The 22,020-nt window shown below is 27.4% G+C and overlaps 1 protein-coding gene across 1 annotated transcript; it reads right to left on the bottom strand.

Annotated features, from left to right (window-relative positions):
- Positions 1-4,684: 4,684 nt before the first annotated feature.
- LOC136974638 (sorting nexin-21-like) lies at positions 4,685-17,419 on the bottom strand. Its single transcript, XM_067269564.1, has 4 exons — positions 17,245-17,419; positions 16,110-16,293; positions 11,951-12,084; positions 4,685-5,575 (listed from the first exon to the last, which is right to left on the bottom strand). The coding sequence occupies exons 2-4, from the start codon at positions 16,261-16,263 to the stop codon at positions 4,892-4,894; spliced, it is 972 nt and encodes a 323-aa protein (XP_067125665.1). The 5' UTR covers positions 16,264-16,293; positions 17,245-17,419; the 3' UTR covers positions 4,685-4,891.
- Between the last annotated feature and the right edge of the window lie 4,601 nt (positions 17,420-22,020).

The following is a 22,020-nucleotide window of genomic DNA, read 5'->3' as shown; positions in this document are numbered from 1 at the left end:
GCCTATATAAAATGAGGCTGTTGTGGTAAAGTAAGCAGAAATTAATGAGCTTGAGGCCATAAGTCTCATTTGGGAGTTTCATAATTACAGTAATTTAACTTTGCCTGCACACGCAAAACAGAAGTTAGGCCTTAAAAAAATGGTATCTTTTGCAATAGGGAGCGTACGAAAATTCAACTAAGCGGCATTAATGCCTGTCAGAACTTACTCTAAAAGAATACAAGAACTTTAGGGAGGCATTAAATTAGAATTCTGTGCCAAAAAATGTAAAGGTAATGGGTAGAAAACGTAAAGAAAATGCCGGCAAAACGGAAACGCAAATAGGGATTTTGCTTTTTTTTTCCTGGAACCAGAACTCGAGCGGTTTTTAAGGACGACAATTCCGATAAATTAATTTTAGCGGTTCAAGAAACCGTAAATTAAAACCGCGGTTGTTTCCGTGTAAGAACAATGGGAGAATATTGAGAACGAGCGAGAGAGACTCTCCAGAGCCGGACGACTTAATGAAGGTCTCCAACGACAACTAGTTAGCAGGTGAAGTGCGACAATGGCGTACCCACATCCTCGTTACTTTAATGGACGCCATCGGGTGAAATTTAATAGGTGGCAGCACTGAAATGGTCAGGAAGTAGGCTTACGCATGCAGAAAGTCAAACCCGGCTCCCTAATGGAGGCACATCCGGTGACACACTGTCGCCGGAAGTAGCTGGAGCCTCGATTTCGTGTCGATCTTGACGAGCCAACTTCGAGGAGAAAAGGCGAGCGACGTTAATATTGTCGACTAAGACTGCAGGCAGTTGTAGGATAATTAGCAACCGCGTGCCGAAACTACTCCCCCCGTTCGTTTTTGTGTCTAGCCCCCTTACGCTACTTAGATCGCGCGAAAGACGTATTTTACCTGGAGAAGACGAGCGACCACCATAATTGGCGACGCGCCTTCGTGCGCGTTACGTCATCACAATGCGACTAAAAAAATATCGAAGCCTTAAAAATGGTGCGATTTTTTAATAAATGTTTAGTATTGTTTAATCGCGATGAAAACTAAGTTTATTTTATGATTCTGCGCGTATTTTAAGCGCTAGTCAGCGTATTGTTGTCGAATCTTGAAAAAAACGGAACTAAGTCGTATGCAAATGAGGAGTTCTCTTCATGTACCCATTACTTTCTGAGTTATACGAATGGAAATCCGAAAGAAACTTTAGTTATGGAGGAGGTGACATTCGATGGACGCTCGGAATTTCCTTAGAATGGCTGACAAACGTAACCCGTGCTGTAACTAGTGACTCACAAATTCGGAGTGACAGCCCAGGTCGAAGTGGCGAGTCCCATGCGACTACAAACCACTTACGGCGATTGATGGAAAGAGATTGAAAACCGCCACTGGAATTTCAGATTAGAACTCGGCTGACATCGTTTGCGTGCTTTCATCCATTTAAATTGAAACAATGCGCTTGGTCTCGTACATATTTCGAAAAATAATTCAACTGGTTGATCGATGCCAGTCGTCACGTTTTATTAACCCGGCCAGCGCCATCTGTTGTTAATCTAAATATATTTTATAAAACTAATAAAATTTCCTATTAGAAAATTAATTTTTATTGCATCAAAACGAATTAAGTTTCGTATAAAACCTTTTGAAATAAAATTTAGTTTTCGAAATATAATAAATTGCATAAAAAAATACCTTAACCAGATGGCGACACTTAAGTTTCAATATGGAAGTATTTTGTTAATATGCCGATATATTTAATAAAAAGAAACGTCGAACATTATCAAAAATAAAAAAATAAATTATTTTTATAAAATATATTTGTAAGAAAAAAAAAAACAGTTGCTATAGCAACACCAAAAATTCGTATAGGACGTAACAAATTTTTTATAACGCCATCTACGAAGAGACGAATAAACTATCTAGAAAATTTATAAAATCTAATTTCACAATTATTTTTTTTCTTTATTTAAATAATTTAATTTCTTAACAAAATACGATTTTGTAAATTATTATTAAACAACATATTTACAGATAAATGTATATCTAGAATTATGATGCGCAGATGTTTAAGCGAACTGGGCATCATCAATTCTAGATTTGGCGGATTATTCTAGATTCAATATAAATAAAAATTAATTATTTCCGTTAGAAGTATGAAAACGTGATTGTTTTTTACGGAAATAATAAACTATTCTATTAAATATTATGGATTATATAACAAGAGCTAACGGTTTTCTTATGTAAAAAAATGTACCGCAAATCAACTGCAATTTTTAAATTTAAAACACACACTAGGAACACCAGAATTAATTGTTCTACTGTTTAATATTACATTAAACATGACTGCATAATCTTACATTAGTTTGAAAAAAGTGCATTTTTTTTTTTTATTTTTACAAGTAATAAAGGTTTTATCATGTAACTTATCACAATTAAACTGATCTAAGACTTAACAATACAACGGATGTTTTTAGTGCAAATAGTGTAAAAACGGTAAATTCAACTAACAATTACAAAAATTTGTCAAAAAGAGGAAAAAAGAAAAATACATGAAAAATGTCACAAAAACCAAAACTTCCTTCAAATGATTAATCTCAAATTTAAATTTTTTAAAATTAAGATGAACAACAAACCAAAACACTCAACTTTCAATATTTACATATGTTAACACATGGTAAATTAATGTTTATCTGGAGACAATTAATAATTTAGTTACTTTTAATTGAAAATTAGTAAGCACAATAAGATAAATTATAATTAATTAATTTTCTAATTTATATTTTGGATATTTAAATAAAGTATTATGTATGTATACATATATATTGTTAAACAAATATTTTATAAATTTTATAAAATATTTGCTTATTTTTTGTTAATTTTTTTTTTCTTTTGAATGTTAGCTTTATCAAAGTTTTTTAAATATACAAATAATCTTAATATACATACACTCGGCTCCTTTTCGAATATAAACAATGTTTTTTTTTCTGTAATTTCCTCGCTTTATTTGTCACCTATATAAAACACTTAGCTCCTACAACAGGCACTAGTTAAATATTACATTATTTGTACATGAGATTCTCTATTATAAATTGTAATATTTTTGTTTCCTTCTTAGAAATTTGTATACTCTTGACATTAAGCAATTAACGCAACCATAAATATTACCACACAAAATAATTAAATGTAAAAAAATAAAATTCACTAGCTACATATACATTTCCATTGAGTCTCAAGTTTAACTAAGCATAAATATAAGATATTATAACTTATATATACAGTAGAATCTCAGTTATTGAAAGAAAATAAGTAGAAAATATTGTTTTACAAGAATTTTTTTAATGATTTAGGATGTTTGGTATGTATATGTTAATTCTGCTGCATGCAAGGGCAACTTTAATATCTAAAATCATTAGTTAAATGTACATTATTTGTTTAAAACATGTATTTAGAGTCATGACATTTGTTTTGAACCTTACACAATTGGTCCTTTTGTCATAATACTCGATTGATCTCTAAGTATAGTCATAATTCAGTTAGTCTAATCCAAATTTAAAAGGCCATTAAGAGTATGACATTTTATCTACAAAGAAATCATAGCACCATTTAATATAGAGAAATTGATCAAATTAAATCACAATAATGCCAATAGCAATTTTGATTTTTTAATATTTGAAGCATAAAACTTCTTAAAAAGTATTAACAATGTGAAATTAATATTCATGAAAACAGAATCCTTACCATTTGGGCATTCTGTTCTTTAATCCAGCATTTATACTCATTTAAAATGTGAATTATGTCTGATCAATAAAAATAAAAAGTTTTAATATTTCTAAATGTTTTTGGCACTACACTAATTGCATTTTCAGAGAAGTTTCAGCATTAAGTAAGTTTGACAGATGCACATGTAGTATAAATTAGTCTAAGTAGAGTTTAGTTACTGTTAGACTTAATGGGGAAGCTTCTGAAAAATGGAATCAGTATAGCTGTAAAAACATAGTTTAAGAATAATCTGACAGTCATTAATTATTCCAAATAATATGGCATTTAATACATACAAGACTAAATTACCACATGTACTCCGTATATGCCATCAAAGACTCCTGAAAAAATTGCAAATAGCACCAATATACGAATTTCCAAATCCATTCAAAAGATATTTTTTTAAAGTTAATTTCAATTAAATATATTAAAAAGCTGATCCTAAATAAATGAGGTTCTACTGTATATTAAACAGTTTTAAGCTTAGACAATCATTAACTTCACTTTCAAAAGGAGGAAGAAGGAAAAGAAAATACTTCAGACTAACAAACAAAAAAAAATTAGATAAATAATATTAAATAAAAAAAAACCACACATTTTTAGTCTAAATGTATAAACACAAACACAGATTATCAATCTAAAATTAGAAATAATAATGAAAAGCATCAATACTGAATGTCTGAACAGTATACATTATGCTTATGTTAATACCAAGACAACACAAATGCATTAATACAAAAGAAAATTTAAAAATGTATAAAGCATGCAATATATATATAATTTTTTAAATTAATTTTTTTAGAAATTTACAAAAGAAAATTTGTACAAGATAATTTATAAATTAAAATTAACGTTTGGAATTAATTTTGGGTGTAAAAATAAATTCTTATTTCTTATAATTTACATATATATCTTTTTGTGCCTACATATATATATTTATATATATATAATTTAGCTTGTATAATGGAAATGTATAAATAGAAAATTTTAAGAATATTTGTAAAGTAGACTTTACTTTTTGAGCTAACCTTTTTATATGATTATTCTACCTAAAAGATTGGCTTTAAAATATTTCCTACTTAAATTATTTTAAGTAAATAAATTATGGAGACTAGAAGCAGTCGACAGGATTTAAATTCTTCAGTTTTGAACCAAGGGACATTCTCTGTGAAGCACAAGTTCGAGCAGAGTAGGCTGCTTTTCTACGTTTATGCCGTTCTTTTTCATCTCTTGAACCCTCTTCTCGAGATCCCGTTTGTCTTTTCCAACAGCCCACCACAATCTGATTGAAAGAACCATTAGAGGAACGGTGAGATCACTTTTGATGTATTTCGAAACGTACAGCAAGGCTATTTCAGCGTATTTCTGGGCTTCCGATATATTATCTACTGCATTAAGACAAGCAATTAATATACACAGAGTATAATATGTCGAGAAATGATCCTCTCCCAACAACTTTTCTTGAACAAAATACACATTTTCTAAAATAACCGAAGCATCCTCGAACTGTCCCACTTTCATCATCTTATGTGCATCTTGCAGTTCACGATTATAAAAAAATTCGGCTACTTCTATCGACTGTCTTAGTTCACTAATAGAGAAAATGTAAGCAAGTAAATGTTGAAAAGCTACACTTCTTTCTGTAATAACTTCTGCCGTGAAATTTCCTAGTAGGGCTTTCTTAGGAAATGGAAAGTCATTTAAAACAGATGGAAAATGTTTTTTTAGAGATTGATACAAATGCAAAAAATCTGTATATCTGCGTTCAAGCACTCCTGGCTGTCTTTCGAGTCCAGGAACCCTCTTGATTAAAACAGTATAACTCTGTAAAAAGAAAATATTTTACAATTAAATTACTTGAATATTTAGAAATGTATTTAACTAAGACATCTCATCAAAATCAAATTCAGCTTATAACCTTAATTATAGAACCAAACCACACTGTAGAAATTTAAGGTATACTGCAAATGAAAGTTATATTCATGTTAAATATTTTTTAGAATTAAAAATTATGCCAGTCAAAATCAGATCCCCCTCACAATTAAGTCATAAAAGTGGATTTATATCACAAAAGTAATTTATTACAATAGATAACTAGTTTATGGAAAACTGCAGGTAACCAAACAGTTTCATGAAGTCAATATCATAAATTAAAATAAAATTCCTGGAAAATGTAGCTTTATTTGTGTGTGTAGAACAACACCAAAATAGTCTCATATTCTTGATAGTCAAAATAAAATATAATAGTTGAAGAAGGGAGGGAGTTTGTTAAGTAATGGTGATCTACAGTATTTGTATTAATAATTATATTGTGTCATATTTTCCTTCTATAAATGAACAAATGATAAATTTTTAAAAAACATGAGAAGAAAACAGTATATTGAAGTTTCAGCTCACTATTCTCTGACTAGTATGTTACTACTTTTTTCTCAAGGTGATGATTAGAAATATATATAATATATCCCCATTTATCACTTTGTAGAATTTAACATGTTTCGAGGAATTCTATATGATGGTGAACAGTCTGAAACTGCATCAGTCATGTTACAATGTATAAAATAGGATAGAAAAGTTTCCTAAACTTTCTTTAGTACTCTGGGAATGAAACACCTTTTATAACATGCAACTATTATCTAACTTTCATGAACATTTTTACGAATGGATTAGATCCAAACATAAGAGATTTCTGTATTTAAAATGTTTTAGCCTAAATTTCTATTAAAATTCAAATTATACAAGACTTAATATGTTATTGTGCATCAATAAATAACTATTTGAGTGTCAAAATTATCAATTCATTTGTACCAAAATTTCTATATTGAAAATTTTGATATTTAAGAATAAATTTTTAATAAAAGTTTTGTTTTTCAATTACTTAGTATACAAAAATTAGTGATTAATATTTGCAACAATAGATAATGCCATAAAGTTTAACATATGAATAAGTTATAAAATAAAAGTTTTATATATAAATTTTGCATGTATTTATCAAAATATTACTGTAATTGGAAATTATTTCAAGTTTACAAAATTGCAAATTAAAAGTTCTATATTTTAATTATCAGTATAAACACTAATTTCTTTTGATAAATAGTAACCTGATATCAAAACAATGAACTAATTGAACTAGTAGCTAATTGGCAATCTTTATGCTATGTTTGCTTGTCTTTGAGAAGACATGTTTAACAAAAAAATAAATTTCTAAAAATTCATGTTAATTTAAAATTCAATGAATAAACTATTTAAACCGTTTTGATAGTATCTATTAAGCATTTAATTTAAAATCCAAGACAAAACATTAAAAAAAAAAAAAATAAATCACTAAATAAATCCCAAGCTTGATCAAGCAATACAAAATTATCTCAAAGCACTTCACATAGGCTAATACAGGAAACTATTCTGCTTTAAATAGGCAATTCTTTTAAACAACTCTTAAAATTGCTGTTTATTTGTTGTATACATTAGAGCAATTTAATCATTTTTCACATCATTTTTGACCATTTTAACTCATCAAATTAGTTCTTTTTAAAAACTAATCTTTGAAAACACACACACATCAACAATACAAAATCATCATTTTTGGGATAATCTGTCATAGATGTGTTGGACTCTGTCCCTCACCACCCAGCTACTCCCATTGTAGGCCTGACTATATCTGTGATAGGTAAAATTTTAAAAAATGAGTGTGCACAAATTGAAAAAAAATAAAAATAATTTAATTTCTAATTGCTAATTTTTATGAAAGACACAGTTTAACTGCCTACCTTTGCAATGAATCTTGTTTAATTAATTTAATTATAGCCAAAAACAATTCTGATTTCAGAAAGTTTGGTTATAAAATGTAAAAAGAGCTGATTTATTGCATGTCGATACAAAAATGTATGTAAATAAAAATAACATGCTAATAAATTTATATTATTGATCAGGAGTATTTAAATATTTAAAAAAAAACTTCTGTTCTGTATTTGTAGACCCATTTAATTTAAAAAATGCAGTTTTGAAAACAAACAAACAAAAAAAAAACCAATGTAATAAGATTTTCAAAAAGTAACAATTATAATAATGGATATCATTAAGAAGAGATTTAGCAGATTTGAAAAATACTGCAATTTAATTTTTACTTTATAATGCATTTTATTGTCTACCAGTCATTTAATGATAATGAGTTTTCACATACAGCAAGGAGTTATTGCAACTGACAATTACTGGCTTACACTAATACTAATCCAATAATGGAAACATTTAATGAATCTTAAGTAGTACAATGCTTAAAAACAAAAAAATATGCTATGACTCAGTACAATTGTTTGAAAGTAATTAATTGTAATGAAATTGTTTTGTTCAAATCTAATCCTCGTGTAAACTTAAAAAGTGATTTGTAAATAGTAACCTGGTATTAAAATTTTATGCAATTGGACATAAGTTAATTTTAAAAAAACTATTAAACGAACAATAAACCTGTATGCTTTTTAATATTAATTATACACATTTAAAAAAATTAAAAATTAAGTTCATCATAAATATTTAATATGAAGAAAAATATTTAATTCAAAATTGATTTAATCTGAATAAAAGTTATTCCTTAAATCAAAAGCAACAATAATTTATACATAAATATTTTATAAATTGAAAGAAACTACTACAGTGAAATTTTGTCATAACAAAATTGAGGAGCCAATTAGAATGAAAATTAATCTGTAATAAAAAAATTATCAAAAAAAGATCATGAGCAAAAGTAACGATATAATAGTACTAATTAGTTGGAATTCTGCCTCTTTAATTGTTATTTCTGCTTGAAGCTGTTATTTTCTGTTAAAAGTTCTCTAAGTTTTGTGTGTGTTGTTTCTTTAAAGTTTTTTTGATAAAATCCAGTCCTGTGACACAGCACAGCATTCTAGTAGGCCATCAGGCACATCTTTTTGAGCATTATCTAATATTTTATTCTCCTCTTCCAAAGAAAAACTGCTTTTGTTTTTCTCCATTTTTTTCTTGTAAACTTAAAGAAATAAAATGTAGAGTAATAACATCAAAACAAAACTGTAACTAAGGATTAAAATTAATGTTGTCAGACTTTTTGACATAATATTCATCATTTACTAATAATGAATGATTTATGCATTTACAGATTTCATTATAATGAAACTATTCTTTTGTAATGGACAGAATTTTTAATTATGTTAAACTGAAATTTTCATTATAATGATATTCATTAAACTGAAACATTTTTGCATTGAGGTGAATAGGAAATTGATGATGGATTCAAGATATATTCGTTATACCAATGTTTCACTGTATTACTGTTATGAAATAAAACAGCATTCTTATCAGCTGAAATCACCTCCTATTTGTAACTCTTAAAGGAAGTAAATAAAATACATTTTATTGGTGAATTTTGTATAACTAGATGACTACAATTTATATAAGAAACTGATTATTTCCTTTATTTGTAAGACAAATATCCTAAAAATTAAAAATATATGAAGAAAAACTCTCTCCAAACATGCTACAAATCAATAATAAAAAGTGCAATAGGGTTCTTTAACAACAGGATACAGTTAGTTAGCATTACAAGAAAGATGCTAATTGCAAAGCTTTCATTCTAGACACATTTTTATGAACTTATGCCATTATTAATAATATACATGATGCAATAAATAATTTCTCTAAGAATTTATTAAATTTAAAAAAATTTGTATTTACAGGTTCTTCTTTACATATCTATAAATTATTTCTATTGATTAATTCTAAAGTCTTGAAAGTGTTCATTTTCAAGTTTGACTTATGAAATAGTCAAGTTACTTAAGGTTAATTTAATTACATGTAGTATGAAAGCATAACCTGTTCAAAAGTAAAAGTAAATTTTGATAAAACTTCTGGTTACACAATTTAATGAAAGATTACTCGCAGAATATATTTTGTATTAGTCATGACATTTAATATTTAATAGATTATTAATAGAATCATAAATTCACTTCAGTGCTTGAAACAAATTGTAAATATCTTATTTTATAGTTTTGTTAAAACTATAAAATATGATATTCAGTGTTCACAAAGTTTTCAATTTCTCGTTATTATAATTTAGATTAATATATGTATAAATATAAGATTTAGATCATACACACATATATATAATGATATAAATAAAATATTTTAGATATTTATTGTGTTTACTGCCATATGTCTAACCATCAATGGGCTGATGCGAGGTCTGTGTACCCAAAATTAACATGGAAGTAAATTCATGTTAAGTAAAGTTATATTTGAGTAATTTGAGTCTGGTTCCTTCTCATCTTGATGTGGTAAGTACTATTTGTTGTAGCCATACTCTGATAGGCTCTTTGTTTAATATGTATACAAGATTTTAGTATAATCAAATGAATTATTACATGAAATTTTAATACACAGAAATATCATAGTTAAATTAAATACAACAAATAAATAAATAATACCTAAAAGTTTAAAAATGCAAAAAGAGAACTTAAGATAATTTTTTCTTTGCTTAAATAAGAAATTCAGTTTAAGTCTCAAAACTTTAACACATTAAAGAATTAGGAAACTTAGTAGTTTACCTGAAGGCTTAATTGAAATCTATTATTCAGACTAACTTCACTAAATCAGACAAGATTTACAAAAATGTTTATATAATATAAATATATAAAAAACTACGTTTAACAAATTACTTTGCTTTTCGTTTATTCGTCCGTCGTTCGCTACCAGTTGACAAGTCCACATTTCCACAAATACGGAGGCGACCTTTCTTTATAGGCTGCTGCCGCCGTAACAAAATGTAAAATAGGTAAAACGTCCTCTGATGCTATCGCCATTTTTCGTAAAATACAATTTAAGTAAATATAAAATATAATACATGGCCGACGGTAATACATTGTATAAATATATAAAAAACTACGTTTAACAAATTACTTTGCTTTTCGTTTATTCGTCCGTCGTTCGCTACCAGTTGACAAGTCTACATTTCCACAATACAGAGGCGACCTTTCTTTATAGGCTGCTGCCACCGTAACGTTTATATAATAATTTAAAAAACAATAATACTTTAAATTTCGATTATTATTCTGCTCTAATACATTTAAATGCTTTGTATATTTGACAATGGATTAACTGATTCAAAAACTAGATGTAACTCATTTTATATATGTATTTTGATTTACTGAAAATGAAATCATTTTGAACAAATTAAAAAAAAAAAAAATTACTCATTTAAAAAAATCGACATTTGATCTTAAATAAATAATTTGAGACCAACTATAACTATATTTTAAATTGTAAATTTAAACAAAATTATATCTTTAGGTTTAAATTTGAATATGTATAAATTAATATATACAGTAATCCCACCATTTAGCCTACATAAATTCACCTTCATGCAGTTGAAAAATTTTTTAAATTTTAAATAATCAACTTTATAGACATAAATGATAGTTACAGCAAAAAGTGTTTTTCATTATTAGTAACCTCTTATGTAGATGTTTATTTTTTTTTTTTTTAATTTAGTAAAAACTTTTCTATGCCAGTAAAATATTGTATTTTGATAATGTGGAACAGATCCCTGTTTTAAACAACTTCCTATGGCTCCATTTAAATAGCTTTCACTGAACCAAGTACTCAGAAGGATTACTATATAATCAAAGAAATTGGAAAATAGTTAATTTTTCATTAATGATTAAACTAAAACTGTGATTTTTAAACTATTGTTTTAAAATTAATTTTCTTATTAATGTTATCAGTTAACATTTAATGACCTGTTATTAGTTTATCAGGTATTAAAGTATTGTTTAATTAAACAGGACAGAAAAAAAATGATAATGATGATTATTATTTCAATTATGTAACATACGAACACTAGATAATTTAAAATGCAAGTAAAACAATTATGTAATTCTAATCCTGTTTTAATTTTAATTCTTATTAGAGTTAATCTAATTTAATTAGTAAAAAACAAATTATTTTTAAATACATGCATTTAACTGAGCATATTTTTAATTGCTATAGTTTTCAAAGGGGTAAAATCAATGGGATCGGTAATATATCTAATTTGCTATAGTTTTATCTATAAAAATTACGTAATACAATGTTAAAAATGCTATTTAAAAGTCAATTTTTTTCTGTTTAAATATTAGTTTAACATATCAATTAAACTATAAATAAGTGATGGTTTATATTACGTTAAATAATACTCACTACAAATTTTTTTCTTGTTTGTGAAACCGTTTTAGCAGAAACAATTTCAAAAGTAACACGCTGAGATGATCTTTTGGGAGAAGACATGTCACCAGATGAACTACTACTACACTGCGACGTTTTAGACCAAGTTCCTGTAGTAAAAGGAAAAATTTTTTTGATAACTTGAAGTGATAATATTACTTCATATCAATTTAATTTTTAAATAATTGATAATCTTAAACTATAAACTATGTCATATGAATATATGTCACTCAATAAAATATAAGGGTTAAGGATGAAATGACCTATATCTTTTAGAAATTAATTCATTGGAATATTACAATACCATAAAAATACATATAAAATTTTCATCTGTAAACCAATTTTTATTTAGAAATATTTTTTATATACATAAAAATAAAATTATAATATCAAATATAATTTAAATTTTAAAATTTCTTTGTAGATAACATTTACACAAAAATCACAATTGATAAACAGGATCAAATATACAACTTTTTTATGTTCTTAAGCTTTAAAAAAAAAATAATCATGTAATGAAATAACTTTCCTTTTCTCTTTTTCTACAGCAAAAGTATCATTTTATTTATATATAATATTTAATATTTCAATTAAACAAAACTGTTTTTATGAAATTATTATATATAAATAAAATATTGTATATGATAGAACTATCATATCTTTTTGTGCATATTATCAAATTGATAAATGTATTTATACATTAATCACACTTGATCCATTAGTAACTTTTATTAAAGAAAAATTGTTATTACTTTTCCCTCCTCACTGAATTGTCAAGGTATACTAATATATTTTCAGAAAAATTTAACATTTTTCTTGCTAGATTTGATAAACTGATGACAGTATACAAATGGCATTACCAGTTATTTATATCTATAAACTATGATAAATGGTATCCAATTCTAAACTAGTTTAGTTTTTTTTTTCCTTTTTAAATTCATTTTCAAATAAAAACAAGAAATTTGTCAATTTTAAGAACTGAATTAGTTACATTTCGTGGAAAAAAAAAAATCAAATTTCACAAATTAAAGTGTATTTTCTTTTTATTTCAAATGCAATACACTTAGATTTGCTATATTTTCTAAATAAAAATATATATTTTGATATATCAAAAAGGAAAGTATTTGTCTTTTTCAAAAAATATTTGAAAATTTCCTTAGCATAATATACTTATTATTCAATTTGTTATATGAAAAATTAACATATAAAAATGATTAAAAACTACTTTTAAAACTTCTAATCTTTAGATATAACTGAAAAGCACATGAGGCAATGATTACGTTGAATAAAACAGTGCAATAATCTTATGAAAAAGCAGTTTTCTGCCATTGCAGAAGCTCATATTGAAAATAAACCCTATCGTAACTCTGCATGATCATGTGACTTCTGAGACAAGTGCTTTAGAAATTTTTAAAAATCTAATAAATTGCCACTTTCCTGAGAATAAGATTATTATGCTTTGCGATAAAAATTAATTATGTCCTTTATCATTACTTCATCTAGACTTAAAAGTTCAAGAAAATTAATGTTATAAAAAATTAAAATATATATATATTCAATTACCCTGACTTAAAAATATAGCAGTTACATACAAAATAGAGATCGTTCTTCAATAAACGTTAATTCATAACTTTCTTTGCTTATATTGAAAATCATTGAAGCAATTTCACTGTCATCAAAACATTCATTTATACAAGAAAAAGTGACTCAGCTAGCAATTTAATGAATATATATCTAGATCCTATAGTATCATATATCAACTATTATTATTTAAATATTTATTTTTTTAAAAAGCTGATTGATTTAAATAAATAGCACAGATTGCAGTGAATTAGTCAGTTAACACTCTACAAATAAATAAATGAAATAAATAATTTAAATTTATTTTAGATAATGATTGATAAAACAAGATGACTGTTTACTAGTAATATGATAGCAAAAATTAAGTCAGCCTTGACTACATAGATGAATCATATATTCATGATTATTATTAAAGAAAAGTAAATTTAGATATTTTATTATAGAAATTTACAAAATGCACACATTTCAAAAACATTTCATTTGAAAAATAATTACAGTCAAACCTGTTTTTATGCGGAGGATAGGGACCGCATTAAAAAAAAAACGCATTAAAAAAAATCTCACAAAGCTTCACGAATGGCTGTAAATAATAGTTTTCGCAACACAATTAAAAAAATAATTTTTTTATGCAGTCAACAGGGACCGCATAAAAAAAGTCTCACATAGAAAATAACTCAAAACCGTACGAAATAGAATTTATTGACAACAGATGTCAGCACTTGACTGCATCGTCTGGTCTATCGTCTGTTTTACATATTTTTGTCCAGGTGGTGTTTTGTTGACTTAAAAAGTAAATTATTTCATTTTTCGCATATTCATGCAATAATATTACTATAATAAGTGCATTTATGCTATAATAAGTTTATTTAGCTATAATAAGTCAACGTTAGACATGACGAATCGCACGAGACTAGTCGCCAACTATACCGCACAAAAAAAAACCGCATAAATTAAAAATTCGCATTAAAAAAAATCGCACAAATAAAAATCGCACATAAAAAGAGCGCATAAAAACAGGTTTGACTGTACTTTAAATAATAATATATTTAATTATTATCTGTATATAATAATATAAACAACTAAATATGTATTATTATTTTTAAAATCAAAATATTTGTGATTTAAAATTCAACAATAATGTAAATAGAACAAAGAATTGTTTTTATATAAAATTACACTTAAGATTGTTACATTGTATAAATTTTGTGTACTATTTTGCTATAAATATTAAGCAACTACAGAATTATAAAAAGTCAACATATTTTTTTTTTGTTACTGCAGGAATTATGTTGTTTGCTCTCTCTCTTTTTTAATATAGTTTTACTTATGATCAGGAAACAAATCTGATAAGAAGTATCAAATTTTTGATATGTCATCAATGTTAATAAACAAGCGTGTAAATCAAAAGTCTCTTCACTAGCAATATCATTTTTTACATATTTTGAATTTTTTACTACAATTACAGACTTTATTTGGAAATATTTCAATATATCATTTGAACTTTTTTAAAAAAATCTTTGCCATTTAAAATTTGTTTTAAATTGTTTGACATTTAATAATTTTTATGCACATTATAGTATTACTGTTATTAACTTAAAAAAATACATTAAATTTCTCCCATAAAACAATAATTTACATTAAGCAATGAGATTAAGATACGATTCTTAGAAACAATATTCTGTAACATTATTTTAAAAATTATATAATCCTATAATGGTTCATTTTTTCATCTATATTTTCCAAAATATTAAGTTATTTTCAAAATTATTTTTTCATCTGTCATTTATATTAATGAAAAATCATTACAGCATGCATTTATTTATTATTTAAATATTTAAAATCAGAATTCTTTAAGAAAGTAATTTCGTTACAGAAAAAGCAATATAAAATTTGAGTAATTCTCATTTAACAAAATAACTTTTACGATATATTTTTTCCCTTCATAAAAGTAGAGCAAGTAACACACGGTAACATAACATAACATAAGGATATAACCAACCAACTAGACGAGGCCTCATCTCGTTGCTCATTCTTAATATTTTTCCCGTATCCATACTCGTAATGCTCGTAAATAAATTGGGCCAGGGCCTGAAAAGTGCTTAAAATGGCCCGGCCCCAGAAATGAGTTGTTGTATGTATTATGATTTAATTTTGTCAAATTAAGTCATAATACATACAACAACTCAATCAAATATCTTGCAGTTATCAATAAATTTTATAGCTTTGAGTATGAATCGTTATAATAACAAAAGGAAGTAGCATTATTATTATGGCTCATAAAAACCATGTCAAATTAGTTATTACACATCAGAAAATACTTTGTTTCAATAATTATCACATGTTAATGAAATTGATTATTTATTACCATTGAAATGTAATTTAACCAATTTATGTGCATTTAAACTAAAATAAAAGCTGTATGTTTGGAATTTAATTCAAATTTTACTCATTCACTCGTATACAATTATCTATTAAGGATATAATCGTCCTCATAATTGTCAATGCATAGATCTTAATATGGAGGTAAGGAGAATGCATATACAAGTAAACTTACGAATAGTCTCGATTTCAGACGTATCTTTTTGAGGTTCATTGAACCTTAGCGTCCCTCCAACCCTCGAAGAAAGCGCAGAATCATCTTCCACTAAATTAGATCTTTCTTTTTCTTCCTCCTCATCCTCGTCAGACAGCACGAGACGACCCAACATTATTCAACCTTATTTTAACACAAGCGACATCTAACGTCAAATAATATTATATCTTTTTTTTATATTAATAATATTTATTTAAAATAAAAATTAATTAATTAAAATTTTAAAAATTTGTTACTAAAATTTAAATATTTAAACGTTCTATAAAATTAATTTTATATATTTTTATTCGTTTTAACATTAATTAAGTTTTTTATAAAATTCATTTTAGAATGTTTCCACTTTTAATTTTAATTAACTTTTTATATTTTAATATATTATCGATTGTATAAATACGCTAGAATTTAAATATAAATTTTATTAATCGTGTTTAATAGATTAAAATTAATTGTATGTAATAACTTGCTTCGTAATGATGACTAATTTAAAATGGTCGTATCGCGCTCGTAATTAGAATTAATTTGATCATTTTTGACTTAAAATATATTTAATATTTCATCATGGCTCTTAATTAAATTTGTATAAAAAATTCGATTCGTTCGCTACGTTCGTCTTCGATTAAATTTTTAGAACAAAATGATAAGATTCAAAACACTTTACAGAAAAATGTCCTTTTTTTCTCTTTTAACTCAGCAATGCTAATGACAGATAAATTGAAAAATTATCTCTCAGCTTAGCAAATTCTATCATTATCATCATCCTCATCATCATCAATCTTCTTCGTCTCATGTGGAGAATAAGATTTCTACAACGAATTCCTCATCCGGTGCCATTTGTTTAATCTGTTTCTAACTCCAATTATCTCTAACTTATAACTCCAGCTAACTCCAATTATGTGCCATTTGTTTAAACTTTCTCTAAGCCTTTCCTAAACTCTTCCAATGATCTAAGAATCTCGACTACATTAATTAATGAGCTTTGATGAAGCACCAGGGCCGGCCTTAGGAATTGCGGGGCCCAATTGGAAAAGAAATCTCCCGAAAATCAGTGACTTCATATTTCAGATATATGGTTTATATCTTGGTCACTAAAACTTACCTCATTTATGGATCCGTGACACAAAATTAATTAATCAGCTTGTAGTAAGATCACCGAGTTCTAAAAGATCCAATCAACTGTGTTTATACTCGATGAAAGAGAAACTTCGACCATGCGATAGAAACAAACGTATATCTGACGATCTCTAGAAAATTTGGTCAGTCACCATGTCGAGAAAACTCGGTCCCTATCCCCGACCACTTTTATAAAATTTAAATTCTGAATGTATGCCTATTGAGTAGAGTCGGGAAATTTCGCCAAATCTAAACCATCGCAATGTGTTAGCAAGTTTTCTTTTATACCGGTGCAACCCGCGGCCTTCGTGATAGGTTGCTTACAGCTAATCTATTAAAGTCAGGCTTAAGTAGGTCTAAAAAATTCTATAAATAGCCAAGAAAACATGTGATTGGGTGGTTTTACTTTCTTTGGTTCGTGTTTTAATCCTTTTTTACCTATAATCAAATGTCAGGTACAATCGCCACCCTATCGGGCAGTTTCGCCACCGCTTTCGGTGAAAATTCTCAACATATTATATCCAAAGTCACTTTTTTTACTTCATGTTGTTGTGTACTTGACAGGCAGAGAGTAAATTACACTCTAGTGCGAGGCCCAATTGGGAACAATCGGTCCAATCAGCTTAAGTGTGAAGCATCGTCATTCCATCTAATACAGCCAATCGTAAAACACAATCTGATTCTTGAGTTATGATTTCGGTTATATACAAGTGCCTTTTTATGTAATTGGAGTATTAGTCCAACGTACAATCCTCCTCATTATGGCTTTGAGAGGACATAGCGAGGATGGGCGCTGCAGTGCCTCTCAGAAATCAAGAGAGACTAGAGAGGCATGATTCCTGGGACTGGTAGCCTTAAAGTAATAAGACTACTTAAGACTCCTAGTATAGTAAAACAAAAAAACAAAAAATTATATTGTAATTTTTAAATAAAGTTTGGTAATAAATGACAATATTTTTAATACACACAAAAAAAAAAAAAACGTAATGGATTTATAGCAAATTATGTTTTCAGTTTTCGTAAAATATGAGATTCTGGCTCCTTTGGCCTTTGTGACGGAATCTGCTCCTTATGCAATGGAATAATTTTTAAAAATATTCCAAAATTTTTACATTACAAAATATATTTAATACAAGAATAGTTCACCGATTTAAGTATTACATGGTTATTGAATAATTTATAAGATCCTTTAAAAGTTTTAAAATTAAACAAGAAAAATTTTCAATTTACAACTGTAAAAAATTCTCTACAGTTTAGAATAATCTATTATAGTACAGACGTGTATTTATTCTATTACTCAGCGATTTTGAGAAATAAAATATTTGGAATTTATAGAAATTATTGCAGAATTACTATGTCCAATTAGCAACTTGGTGTTTTCATATGTATTCCAAGCATCTGTAAAAATGTACTTTTTTTAAAACTCTTTCTGCCCTGTGGTCACTAAGAGGTCCACTTTAAGCAAGCCCATTACGGGTTCGGCCAGGCCCACAATGGGGCAGCCGGGTGGTGAGGGACGAGACCCGATATATCCGGGACGGCCCACTTTCTCAAAAAATTTCGTTTTTTGACCCCTAGGACTTCTAGAGGACTCAGGAATTAATCTAGATTCATTCCTGGATCCTCAAGAACAATAGACTTAACCTTAAATGCTTCGCCATCTAGAGATTATGAATTAGGAAGCATGCAATCAAGGACGTTGAGAGCTTATGTGGAGACCAGGAGTAGAGCTGGTCCCTTTAGCCTTTTTTGTTTTTTGAACAAATGAAATACATAAAACGTTTCTTTATTAATAAAAAGGCGCATATTCGGGCTCTCCGGTTTACAGGCTCCTAAGGTTTCTTCAGCCCGGAAAAAATCCTGATCTCCCCATCCTCTCAACGGTTCTGCATGCAGTAAACCATGCCAGCAAAAGTGCTATCAGGTTGTAAAGGTGAAATTTAGACATTTTGAATAAAATCCAAAATAATCGAAGAATTAACTCAACAACGATTGCAGTTTAGCTTGGTAGATAATCACCATCAATATCAATTACATCTCACTACATTTTCTGCAAACTTCAATCCCATGAGCGCAGATGTGTGCGGTTTTGCTTTGAAGAAAGTCTCGAGCGTCGGGTGTATTGATTCAATACGGTTCTGCAGAGCGCGAAATAGATGGTAGTTACAGGAGTTTCTACTCAAATTTTTGTTTTAATTTCCATGACTTTTCCTGACTTCCTCTGACCAACTTTGTACAAATTCCCTGACCCTCATGTCCCTTAGAGTATGGCACATTGACAAAATAAAATAGCATTTGACTTCCCATGCACATATGTTTTGCTTCTCCAACATTATAATTAGTTACTTTTTTCTAATTAACAGTTATATATTTTTATAATTGCCATATTAACAAAATTAAAAATAAAATGTTTTATTAAAATTCTACTATTTAATCCACAACTATAAATCAACAATGCTTTGAAAAAAGAAAAAAAACAATTATTTTTTATTAATTCATTAACAAATTCTATATAATCCATGTACAAAAAGTATATATTTATTAAATTTATCTCTTAATAAATTTCATAAATTTTATAAAATATTAATAAACTGAAAAAAATCAGAAATTGTTTTGTTACACAATCAAAATGATTAAAATGAAAAATGATAAATAATACCATTTAAATTATTTATTATTTTGTGTACTTTGTAATTTTTGGGAAAATTTTGTGTAACTGTGTGTTTGGGAAACTTGGGAGGAGAAATTTTGAGTCCTGAACATATTCTGCACCCTTTTTCATAAGTTGTATTGCACCACACTACTTCTTGCTGCCTGTAGACTACACTTATTGTCAGCAAAAAATCAACAAAGCAGCCAAGGAAGCAAATTTCCTGATTTTTTGACAATTTTTAACAACTTTTCCGACATTCCATTACTTTTTCTGAATACTAATGAAAATCCAGGTGCGTAGGAACACTAATGAAAATCCTGACTTTCCAGGTTCTGACAAGTAAAGAATTTTCAGAGTCCTGCCACAAATAAGCTACGTATTGATTATTGACCATTTGTGACATACCATAATGAGCAAAAATTTAAAAAACTAATAAGTAGGTTTAAAATTAATAAATAAAAATGTATTCTGACAGTTTATGAGTTAATTATACTTTCTATTTGCAAAATTTCCTCGACCTTAACGTAAAATAAGAAAAAAGTGAATTTTTAAGAAATTTGCGGGATTTCCCGGGATAAAAAAAACAACCGGGATCCTGTTTGAGAAACCCTAGATGGCAATACCAGACTTTGTAATTTTTGGGCAAAGTTGTTTGATCTTGATGCTCAAACGATCCAGTTGTTCACAACAGAGTTCTTTCGTGACAGTGACGGTAGTTGGAAGCTGCTCCATCACGATGACTCTAAACAAATGCAGATCATCGCCGCCCTCTGTTCATTTGACATTTGTTCATCCATAATCGCTTTAACAAGCGCATTGCATTGCAGATACAATCGTGAACCTTCGTTGCATTGTGGCCACTTTTGAAGCGAAAGAACAACAGCACTCGAATGTGTTCTTTCGAAAGTTTCACATTGTCAGACATTGCTGATGCATCCATTTTCAATGAAATATGTGATGAAATGCCCCCGTGATTACTCTAATTATTACGTTCTAGAACATTTCTTCCAGTCGTTTCTAGAAAAAATTGAAATGTCTAAAGTTCACCATTACAACCTTGATATATTGCAATTTCATACATTTATCATTTTCTTTGTTTGTCAAGGTAATAAACTTCAGATCTGTAATTAGATAAATTGGTTCTAAATGTTAAAAAATACTTATTTCTTTATATCTGGAAAAGATGTATCCATATTTTTCCAGTCCTGCTGACACTAAGAAATTTTTTTTTTTTGACACTCATACAGGAAAAAATAGATCCCAACATATCTTGATAAAATCACCTATGAAAATTTGACAGCATCCAATCTTGATTCACAGCTAGATCCTATCTCTGAATGACTCACCTTCTTAATAATTCAGCCACTCAATACATATTGATTGAGACTAACCAGTATTTAATAACATTACATAACAACTTATAAAAACAAATACTCTCATATATTAGTAGACTATTACTATTATTACTACTACTACTTGAATATATATCAATAGCTACAACACTTACTCATATGCATTCATAATAACTAGTGCAAAAAACATACATTGATAGCAATTGTCAACAATATATTGAATAAAATAAATGCACATATAAATTTAATATCACTCACTTCCTGAGAATTGCTACGTAAATTCTCAGTATATTCTTTAAATTAGGAAGCCACACTGATTGTTTGAATACCTTTATTTAAAATAGGTGTTCAAACATTTAGTGTGGTTTTCTAATTTACAGAACTTATGGTAATTGCCTACTGAGAATTTATAATTCACATAATTTCAATATAAATTTTCTGACTTGTAACAGAAAAAATATATAAAAATTATACTGTATACATTTTTGATCTTTGGATTAATGAAACAGTAATTTAAATTATAATTTTTAATAACTATTTGACTTTTTAGAATTATTATTATTTATAAAATAATAATTACAAAAGTTTTACTATGATTTATGAATGGATGAATTATCATTTGTCTATATGATTTTTTTTCTACAAAATTATTTAATATTAATGGTGAGATGTTGAAAACAAAATTTTATAAAAATTGTAGCTTATTGAATGTTATCTCTCTCTTTTATATAATGTATTACATTGAATTTCAAAAGCA

This window comes from Centruroides vittatus, unplaced genomic scaffold (assembly GCF_030686945.1).
Source record: "Centruroides vittatus isolate TY-2023 unplaced genomic scaffold, ASM3068694v2 contig_352, whole genome shotgun sequence".
In the NCBI taxonomy this organism is placed as follows: Eukaryota; Metazoa; Arthropoda; class Arachnida; order Scorpiones; family Buthidae; genus Centruroides; species Centruroides vittatus.
The sequence above is the reverse complement of the archived record's forward strand: the minus strand, read 5'-3'. Positions and strand labels throughout refer to the sequence as shown.

Coding starts and splice junctions, on each gene's coding strand:
- LOC136974638 (XM_067269564.1), bottom strand. CDS start 16,263: ATGTTGGGTCGTCTCGTGCTGTCTGACGAGGATGAGGAGGAAGAAAAA. Junction 12,085..16,109: donor GTCTGAAATCGAGACTATTC/GTAAGTTTACTT, acceptor CTTTTACTACAG/GAACTTGGTCTAAAACGTCG. Junction 5,576..11,950: donor AAACAAGAAAAAAATTTGTA/GTGAGTATTATT, acceptor TTCTTTTTACAG/AGTTATACTGTTTTAATCAA.